The sequence below is a fragment of the Eleutherodactylus coqui genome, chromosome 13 (genome assembly GCF_035609145.1).
Source record: "Eleutherodactylus coqui strain aEleCoq1 chromosome 13, aEleCoq1.hap1, whole genome shotgun sequence".
Classification (NCBI taxonomy): Eukaryota; Metazoa; Chordata; class Amphibia; order Anura; family Eleutherodactylidae; genus Eleutherodactylus; species Eleutherodactylus coqui.
Genome location: NC_089849.1, coordinates 41,887,767 through 41,898,272, shown reverse-complemented (window position 1 = coordinate 41,898,272; position 10,506 = coordinate 41,887,767). Strand labels below are relative to the sequence as shown.

The 10,506-nt window shown below is 43.9% G+C and overlaps 1 protein-coding gene across 1 annotated transcript; it reads left to right on the top strand.

Moving 5' to 3' along the window:
* The first annotated feature begins 490 nt into the window (after window positions 1-490).
* On the top strand, window positions 491-6,680 carry PNMT (phenylethanolamine N-methyltransferase). Its single transcript, XM_066586808.1, has 3 exons — window positions 491-683; window positions 5,413-5,620; window positions 5,965-6,680. The coding sequence occupies exons 1-3, from the start codon at window positions 530-532 to the stop codon at window positions 6,401-6,403; spliced, it is 801 nt and encodes a 266-aa protein (XP_066442905.1). The 5' UTR covers window positions 491-529; the 3' UTR covers window positions 6,404-6,680.
* The last annotated feature ends 3,826 nt before the right edge of the window (window positions 6,681-10,506 follow it).

Genomic DNA, 10,506 nt, shown 5'->3' with positions numbered 1-10,506 from the left:
TTCCTATCACAGTAAAGTCAGAAGCAGGCTACTTTTCTGTGGCCCACCTTATATGATGCCGCGTTGTTCACTGCAGTTCTGTAGACTAGTCAAACATGGTAGTATTCATTGGATACAGCAGACAAACTAAATTATCTCAAACAATATGGGAATCACCCAGTAACTGTACCCAACTGCGAGAATTCATGTGCACACTATTATACATAAGTGATCTAGTCCATATGCATCTGTCACAGAAAAGCCAAGAACAATCTAGATGTATAAGCTTCAGCTCCAGGGCGGCTGACATCTGGCAGATAAAGTAATGACATTTCTTGATGCCCTTGTGCTGCTTTGTAGCCCTGGGGGCAAACTGAAAAGTGGATCAATGTAAGAGATGCTATCACATGCTAAGGGTGGAGGATGTTGTAATGGAGAGTGATGGGAGGTGAACCCGTAATGCAGACTAATGATAGGTTGGGACTGATACCTTCAGCTTATAAAAGGTGTCGGGACAGCATTGAGTACGGTCTTATCCATCTCTTCCAATATGAGCAGCATTCAGGCAGTCGCCGAGTCCTACCGGTTATTTAACCCCAGAGCCTACTTACAGAATAACTATGTGCCCCCACGGGCGGACTTCACGAGTGATGACAGCATTATGTGTTGGAAACTGCGCCGACTTCATGAAGCTTGTGCCAAAGGTGAGCTTTCCTGATTACATCAATCATATACGTTTAGTATACTGCAACCGATGACATCATACTGATTACATCAATCATATACGTTTAGTATACTGCAACCGATGACATCATACTATGCTTTACATAGGAGTGACCGCTTATATTCAGAGTTTGTGCTACGTCTGAGAATAGTCTTCCGTCATACTCATTCAACAGTGCAGTATAGAATAGCTTCATGGTGGTTCACATTTTTTAATGTGCGTATAGAGTAAACATTAAAATTACATGAAAAACGTATAAAAACATACAGTTTTTAAGCATATAGATTAAATATAGGGCTATACGTTTCTATACGCTTGCATCCGTTTTAACATTATAAATTAATGGACTTTACAGTAAAATGTATACTGTTATTAAAGTTTTTTTCATTTTTAGGCAAAAAAACCAAAAACTGTATACATTGAATTTATGGAAACAAACAGCTTTACGTATTCAGACATTTCCTATTGACTGTAATGTAATAAAGGTTTGTTGTGGGACAGAAGAGTGTGGTATGCTACACTTTACTATCCCGCAAAAATAGCCGTACACAATATAAGGGAGGTTAAAAAAGTAGTCAACAGTGTGCACTTTTACACTATGTTTGACCAATTAGAATCTATGGGGGGTTTTGTATTAAAACGTATATGTTTGTTGGATTGAAGACACCTGGTGTGAACAGCCCCTTACATGTTAGATATATGTATCCAATGACCCTATTGGAAGGCAGCATTTCTTCAAGCCAAAGTCAGACTTTTTATACAAGCCTTGTGGCACTGTAGAGGTTTTATTCCATCTCCCTTATTTGCATATTACCCAGAGGAGCGTGCATGGCCATTTGAGTCTCCTTACTTAGTTTATAGTTGCTCTCCCTAAGGAGAAAAGATAGCGTTTCTGACCCCCCATCCCAGGCCTCTCACTAGCCAGACTCCTACTGTACATTGATGAAGGGCAAAAACCCTGAAACAGCTGTACGTACATGGAGTCTGGCTTTGCTTTTAATTCCCAGTCATTGTTACAAGGCTTGTATAAAAAGTCTGACTTTGGCTTGAAGGAATGCTGCCTTCCGATAGGTGGCACTGTGGAGGATTTATTCCATTTCCCTTATTATCAAATGACCAACACAAGCAACTGATTGCATTGTAAACTTGGCAACTGAAGGTTATCCCTTTGTTAAGGTTTTGTTAAGGCGGCTCTCTATAGGACATCTATCATCTGAAGAGTAGCTAAAGTTCACACCTCCTTGCAAACTTATCAGCTAGTTTCTGAAAGACAAACCACTTCCTGTTTACACCAGGCGACGGGTAATCAACCAGCAACCACTATTAGGAGAGCTGAAACAAGGTGACCAGTGAACGAATTCCCACAAGTCTTCCAGTTGGTGGCCTTGTTTGCACACAACTACTCTCTTTTTCATCGGCTCTATCGAAAGACTATCTGGAGGATAGTTGTCCTGTGTAAAGCCGCCCTAAGGGCCCTTTTACACGGGCCGGTAAATCATTCAGATTCTGACGAGAGTCTGAACAATTATCATTCAGTGTAAATGCACCGACTGAATAACGAACAAGAAATTTGTTTGCCTTTCTTTCGTCCAGTTTACGCATGCAGTAAACTGAAGGATGGATCAGGCAGTGTAAACATAGATTAACGCCTGCCTGTTTACTGTGAATGGAGGCAGGCTCATTCCTCTGTAAAAGTACAGGAATGATCATCGCTGGGACAACCCATCGGGCATCTGCGCCCCACGGGTCATTTCATTTAAAAACACCCTTACTTTTACATAGCCGATCCAAGTTTGCCATTTGGTACAACTCCAATGTGGGATCATGCTACCCGTGGTTTTACATAGAATTGATGGGAAGCTTACAGCAGTATCTGAAGTTAAAAATCACAGACAGTTTTTGGTCCGATTTTTTTTTTGAGCCAAACACAGACGATACAAAAGAAGTCTCAGTTTTTTCCTTATTTTCTTGGATCCATCCCTGGATTTAGCTTAAAATTAAAAAAAAAAAAAGCTACTCAAAAACTACATGTGATTCCCCCAGTCTTACCCATGGGCTGTGTCCAGTAATGCAGCCAAGTCCTATTCATTTAAATAGAAGTAGGAGACATATCCTATTCACGAGAGCAGCGCTATATCTAGGGAGAAAAATGCACACCGTTGTTCCTTCACATTTTAGGGTATTTTCACACAGGTTTTGGGTGTAATTTTTGATGACCGTTTTTCCAGCAGTTTTGTAAGTTACAGCCAGAAGTAGAAGTCCTTCCTTTAGAGTTCCCGTAGCTTTTGAATCCACTTCTGGCCTTGGCTCCCAAAAACTCAAATTCTGCAATGCTTAATTTTGGATTTCATTCATTCCTTTTTTTGCAAACCAATTTGTCTGACAGAAAGGTCTCAAATTACAGTGCAGGAAACACGCAGAATAGTTCTGAGAACGTTGCCGGATTACACAGAGTCACACTTCCGTTAGGACTGTCAGGTTATAATTCCACCTTTCTTTTCCATTTTTGGAGCAAAGAAATGCATTTAAAACCACTGAAATAAACGTTAACATTTTTTTCCCATTGATTCCATGATACGGCACAGAAGAAAACGGAAAGTTTTTCCGATTGCTGTCCGTTTTTTTTAACTGAAGAAATAGCGCTGCAGAATGCACTATTACTTTCATTAAAAATGGACCAGAAACACAGAGTTTTTTTTTTTTTTAAATCCACTGAAATCAATGGGGTAAAAATATTAACATTTATACCGGTTTTAATTCAGTTTCTCTGCTCTGAAAACAGGACAGAGAGGTGAAATGATAACAGGCAGTGTGAATGCACTCCTTACAAGGGCAACACCACAAATAAACATCCTCCAAATGGCTCTATTGACGACACCTAGACCCTGTTGGATCACAGGACATGCGATCAGATCTACGCAACTTTTTAATGCTCAGTAATTATTTCAAATTTTCCTTTAGTTTTTTTAATCACTTTTTATTCCATTTTTTTTAGGAGATGGAGTGCCTCAGTAAATGCAATGATGGTTCTAGGTTTCTTGTTTTCATTACAACGCTCACTGTGCAGGACAAGTAATATTGTATTTTAATTGCTTGGGCTTTTATGAATGTAGCAGTACCAATTTAGTTTTGTATTTTTGTGTATAAAAAACGGTCAGGGGGGGATGTTTTGAACATTTTTCTTAATATTTTAAAAACAGTTATTAAACTTTTTGGGAGTTTTTTTTGTCCCCATAAGTGACTTGAAGCTGGGTTTATTTGATCGCTAGTACAATATACCGCAATACTTCGATATACATTTTATAAGGCATAAAAATCAAGTGACTATTGGCCCATGTAAACAGGCGGCAGGAAGCGAATTTAGAGATGAGCGAACGTACTCGTTTCGAGTAATTACTCGATCGAGCACCGCGATTTTCGAGTACTTCCGTATTCGGGTGAAAAGATTCGGGGGACGCCGGGGGCGGGGGGAGGCGTGGCGGAGCGAGGGGGTTGCAGCGGGGAACAGGGGGCAGCCCTCTCTCTCTCCCTCTCACCCCCACTCCCCGCTGCAACCCCCCACTCACCCACGGCGCCCCCCGAATCTCTTCGCCCGAGTACGGAAGTACTCGAAATTCGCGGCGCTCGGGCAAAAAAGGGGCGTGGCCGAGTAGGTTCGGTCATCTCTAGAAGCGATCTATAGCGTGCTCTGAATCCATGCAGTGAGCGATTATCGCTCCTGTATGAAAGCCCAGGAGTGATAATCTTTGAGATAGCTGTTAAGCACTTGACAGTCGACCTGTATAAAATCACCCTAAGTGGTCGAGGTGAGACTTGCCTTTTCCTGCTCTTTGATGGGCACCTTTAGAGGGTCATTAAAGGGGTTCTGACATGAATAATTTTTTTATGCTTTAGCAGCCATTGTTCCCTGGTCTGCCTAATGGACCCAGGGAACCCATGGGTTAATGGCTGCTAAAGCATAAAAATCTTATACTTACCGGTTCTCCTGTTGTTGTTGACATCGGGGGGTCATCTCCCGGCAGCATATTAGCACTTTCTGCTTCGGTTAAGCAGCCTGACTAGAGCCACATGATTGGTGCACGCTGTGCAGTCACATGGTGCTGAAGAGCCAATCAGGTGGCTCTAATCAGCAGCGCTGCTTAACCTAAGCAGAAAGTGCTAGTATGCCTCCCGGCAGGCAGTCTTCTTCCTCCAGCAGCCGCGCCGCTCCGGGATCGCGCGCATGCGCAGTGGAGAGGTGCCCTCTGACAGGAGTCAGGACGGGCTGCGTCTCCACTGCGCATGCGCAGCACTCCGGAGTTCAGCCAGGACGGACGGGCCGCCCACAGCAAGCACTGCTTGTGACGTGCTTGCTGTGGCGGTCCGTCCGTTGACCTCGGAAGTGCCTGACGGACGGACCAGAGCAGGAAGCGGTCTTTTTGACCGCTCCTGCTCTGCTTTAAAGGCACAGAAGAAGATGCCGGCTGGAGGGGACATGCCTGGCGATCGGGCCAGGCCAGGCAAGGTGAGTACAATTTTTTTTTTTTCATGTCAGAACCCCTTTAAGGAATAGCAATTGCCTCCTCCCCCTTTCAATTGTTTTCCTAGGACTATTCATTCTGGTTGCAGGTTCCTCCAAATGGTTGTACTATAACCTTATTGCATTTTTTGCCTTCTTATATCTTCATAAAAAGACAATTAAAACCCTCTATCCCCTTCTGTATCCTTAGGTGAGATAAAAGGGCGCATCTTGGTAGACATTGGCTCAGGTCCTACGATATACCAGCTGTTGAGTGCCTTTGAGCACTTTCAGGAAACTATTATGACAGACTACCTGGAGGTGAACCGTCAAGAACTGAAGATGTGGCTAAATAACCAACCAGGCGCCTTTGACTGGAGTCCCTACTTTGAACATGTCTGTAAGCTGGAAGGAAAAGGGTGAGTTGTCAATAGCATGTCCAAATTGATCTCAACATAAAGTCATTTTAATACATAGTAGACAATCTGAAAACACTCAGCTTAGTATGTGGACTTTGGCTGAAAGAGGTCTTGGCCAGAAATGAGAATGGTGGGTCGCTACAAGAAAAGCCCAAACCATTCTATTAATATGAGGTTAGGGTCTATCAGCTTCCACAGCTATCCATCACCATCGGGATCCAGCAAGACAGATCTTATGTCTGATGCAAAAGTTTGGGAATGCGCTCTGCTATCTTTCAGTCCAGTTGATTAGACTCCATCATGGTTAATGTTACTTATTCATTTTTTTCCTTTTGCCTCTACAGAGAACCCTGGAAAGATAAGCAGAAACGACTTCAGACACGTGTGTCCCGGGTGATCCCAGTTGATATCCATAAATCCAGTCCACTAGGAGGAGAACTGGCTCCTGGTTCAGTGGACTGCCTTGTATCTTCTTTCTGCCTTGAAGCTTGCAGCCCCAACCTTGAGGCCTTTCAGAAGGCACTTGAAAATGTGGTCACGCTCCTGAAACCACAGGGGCACTTCTTATGGATTGGGGCTCTAGAGGAGTCCTACTACTTGGCCGGAGAGGCACGGTTAAGTGTGGTGCCAGTCACAGAAGACATAGTGAAGAAAGCACTGTGCACTGCAAAGTGTGTTGTTAGGGAGTTTTCCACCTATGTCATACCACCTAGCATGAAAGTCGGTGTAGATGACGTTACAGGGATATTTTTTGTTTGGGCTCAGAAAAATGCTTCGAAGTGAAGCCGAGCTTATGTGATCTCTTTATAATCCTAGGTCAGGGTATGGTGTCATGCTACATAAAGCAAATGGGGCTGAAACCCCACCCACAATGGCTATAGGATGGAAGATTTTGCAGTAATATTGGTCATTTACTACAACATCTTCCCATCACTGGCTGCAGCTGGTGAGTCGAGTGTTCGCTGCATGTGGTTTATGCAACTAGATACTTTACCCTAAATAGATGTGTGTGTCATATAAACAAAAATATGCAAATATCCAATAAATTCTAGTATTAAAACCCTGTGCAGCTAAATGTGACTTTGACAATGAATCTCTTGAGATGAAAGATTTTTTTTTTTTTTTTTACTATCCTATGTATCCTACAATCAATCATACAGAATAGGAGGCAATGAGCTAAGCAACAGCACATGTGAAAAATGGGTATATTAATAGATCACAGTCTGAGGGCTTATTCACACGAAGGTAGATCAGCCGCCATTTTCATGGCTGGCCGATATATGCTTCCATCTGATGCATTGGATTCCAATGCATCAGATCACACAGGCATATTACTGCAGTGTAAGAGTGATCGGCCGGCAAATATAGCGCTGGGCGCTTCTATGCCGGGCAGCAAAGATAGACCTGGAACTATCTTTGTGCCCGGAATATGTTGGCCGCTGCATAGACTCCTACAAGAGCCAATGACAGCGGCCAGAGAAGGGAGGTGGGAGGGAGTTTAGCAGCGTGACTGCTAAATTCTCTCTCCCCCTTCTCTCCTCCCCTCCAGCTGTTTGCAATGAAAGGATCTAATCTCCGCCCCACTCCCTCCCATTGCTGGCTGTAGACAAAGAGCAAGGAGGGGACAGGTGCTTAGCTCCGCCCCATTCACTCCCAGTGCAAACAGCCAGAGGGAAGGAGAGAGGCAGTGAGCCGGCGAGGGGGAGGCATCAGTATTGCAGCCTTGGCGTGTATGTGCTAGGCCCATATCTGAAATACTGTGTCCAGTTCTGGGCACCTCAATTTAAAAAAAAATAAAGACCTAGACAAAACAGGAGCAAGTTTAGAAAAGAGTAACCAGGATGGTGAGCGGTCTGCAAATCATGTCCTATGAGGAACGGTTAAAGGATCTGGGAATGTTTAGCTTGCAAAAAAGAAGGCTGAGAGGAGACTTAATAGCGGTCTACAAACATCTGAAGGGCTGTCACAGTGCAGAGGGATCAGCCCTATTCTCAATTGTACAAGGAAAGACTAGATGCAATGGGATGAAACTGAAAGGGATGAGATAGGTCAGATATTAGACAGTGAGGGTGATGAATGAGTGGAACAGGTTACCACGGGAGGTGGTGAGTTCTCCTTCAATGGAAGTGTTCAAACAAAGGCTGGACAAATATCTGTCTGGGATGATTTAGTGATCCTGCACTGAGCAGGGGGTTGGACCAGATGACCCTGGAGGTCCCCCCTTCCAACTCTACCATTCTATGATCATCATTGCGGTTTCTGCATATCCAGGAAGGTGTTAAGCAGGTTCAATACAGTTAACTGGAAGTACATTGCAGCATGAAATGACAACTCTGTGCAAACAACTTGAAACTAAACGGTGGCTACACATCAGCTCTGGAATAAAGAATCCATTCACACTAGGTTAGGTTTATTTGCTAGCCTCCCTTCCTGCCTTAAAGGGAATGTAGCACCTATATTTTTTCTACTATTTAAAACCTACTATTAAAAACTATTTAAATTGTGATACATTTTCCCAACAGGTTTTCGGTTTCAGAATGATTTTTTTTTTATTAGGTTGTCTCTACGTGATTCTGGGGATGGCCATTTTGCCCGAGCTGCACTTAACAGCATTTACAGATGTGCTTTATAGCAGTCTCATGGGGCATTCACAGAATGAAAAGGAGGGGATCTATTGACATCTGTGGGAGCGTGTTGTGGGCATGCTCTGTGACCTCTGCAGAGGTCACTGTGTTGGAAGGAGGAGGAGTTAAGTATGATCATCTATTAACAGTGGATCCTGTGTTATCTATACACAGGTGTTACCTTTCAGTATAATCCTCACTATAATAATGAGAAGACTTCTGAAAAGTTTTCTCTACAGAACAGGAAGTGTCAAACTATTATTAGGCTTTGTGGTTAGTGTGACTGCAGGATTTTAGTAGGTTTTATTTTTATTTTTTTCAAAATGTAGACCATGTTGTCAAAAAATGTCAAAACAGATCACCAAAAATTGTTAAAGGGGTATTCCGGGCACAGAATAATATATTAAAATCTAATATAGATCCCCACAATAAGTAATTCTGTAATAGGGTCTCTGTACCCAGTCTAGCTACTTTTTTAATTTTCTATGTCACGTGACCCTCCACCTGAAAAATCTTTCCACTTCCTGACATCTTGTCAGCATTTGCCACTTCTTCTCCTGTCCATAGACTCCATTCTGTTAGTGCATGATAAGAGAGCAGAAACGATTGACAAAGTTAGACCTCAGAAAATACCATCCAGGTGAAGAGAGGAGATTATGATTGGGGGGGGGGGGGGGGGAGGGGGGGGGGGGGAAATGGGGATAGAGTCAGCAGAGCTATACAACCGGCCCCACTGACGTTGCCAGTGACAGGTCCTCTGACTTTAAAATCAACTTATAGAAATAGGTGATTTTCTCAGGACACATCCCCTTTAAAGTAAGTCTCCATTTTCAGGACAAAGGTGGTTATATCACCTTGATCTTCTCCTCCGTCAGTCTGTTCTGTTGGTTTCAGGTACCGTTTTGTGTGCAGTCATTTTCTAACTGCCTAATACACACTGTGCACTGCTCTGTAATTAGCCAGTGCTGATCACATGAGCAGTTGGCCAATCACAGAGCAGGTATAGTACATTAGTAGTATAACTGTTGGGATTAGGTATTCTGAAGATTGCAAGTCATCTTGGGACAGTTGAAAAATGGGCCCCAAACCATGGGAATGGAAGGAAGGCAGAGAAGATTAATTACAGGGACTATAGTCCATTCGAGTTCCATGAGAAATTTTGTCCCTAAACCAGGACGTTGCTTTAAAGGGATTCTGTAGTCAGCATGATCGATCCTAGGCAGTCAACATAGAGCTTTTGGCCACATGACACAGATCCCAAATATATCTTTGTAAACATGAGATTTATCCTCATTGTAATAACTCCCTTTAAGATTGTTGCGTCTTATATGCAAAAAGGCCCGCCTCGAGTCATGGAAGTGGGCCACTTAAGCCTCGAGTCCCAGCGCCAGCCTCTTCTCCCAACTCTCTCCGTGTTATCCGGCCACCACCCCTTGCTGCTACCATCAGCTAAAGTAGCGATGAAGTCTCCACTTCTGGTGTGCAACCCACCACCCCAGCCTGAAGCAGGCAAGTCTCTTGACTTCAGAAATTTTTCAAAAATTTATTCGGGATCTGTGTCCTGGCCATGGATGCTATGGCGATTGCTTAGGTTTGACCATGCCAATGACAGAATTCCTTTAAGGACTTAGGCTCTTTCACAGGATTTCCTTGCACACTATAGATGAGCGAGTATACTCGCTAAAGGCAATTGCTCGAGCGAGCATTGCCTTTAGCGAGTATCTCCCCCGCTGGAGACGGAAGGTTCGGGTGCCGGCAGCGGGCACGGAGCTGGGGGAGAGCGGGGCGGAACGGAGGGGAGATCTCTCTCTCCCTTTCTCCCCCCCCCCCCCCCCCCCCCCGCTCCCTCCTGCTGACAGCCGCTACTCACCGCTCCCCCACGTCGGCATCCGAACCTGCAGTCTCGAGCGGGGGAGATACTCGCTCGAGCAATTGCCTTTAGCGAGTATACTCACTCATCTCTATTGCACACCAATAGCACGGGAACACAACTGGAATTGTGGTCTCTTGCTTCTCCCATGTACACTGTTCTTGAGATCAGCAGGCTTATCAGAGACTGGATCCCTAATGATCATAATATGATTGCAGTGATATGCCGTAAGATAACAAGATCCCAATACCCCTTTAAGGTCAGTGTAGGCTAGCAAACTTTGCAACGGGATGATCTCACATGGACACAGGTTGGTCATTGCTGTCAGTTTAAAGCAGAACATGTTATCACAATGTATTACTTTCCATTATATACCATTAACTAAAGAGTCA

Excerpts from the sequence above, each read along its gene's own strand:
- PNMT (XM_066586808.1), top strand. The coding sequence starts at position 530 with ATGAGCAGCATTCAGGCAGTCGCCGAGTCCTACCGGTTATTTAACCCC. Across the intron at positions 684-5,412 it reads TCATGAAGCTTGTGCCAAAG|GTGAGATAAAAGGGCGCATC; the intron begins GTGAGCTTTCCT and ends CTGTATCCTTAG. Across the intron at positions 5,621-5,964 it reads TGTAAGCTGGAAGGAAAAGG|AGAACCCTGGAAAGATAAGC; the intron begins GTGAGTTGTCAA and ends TTGCCTCTACAG.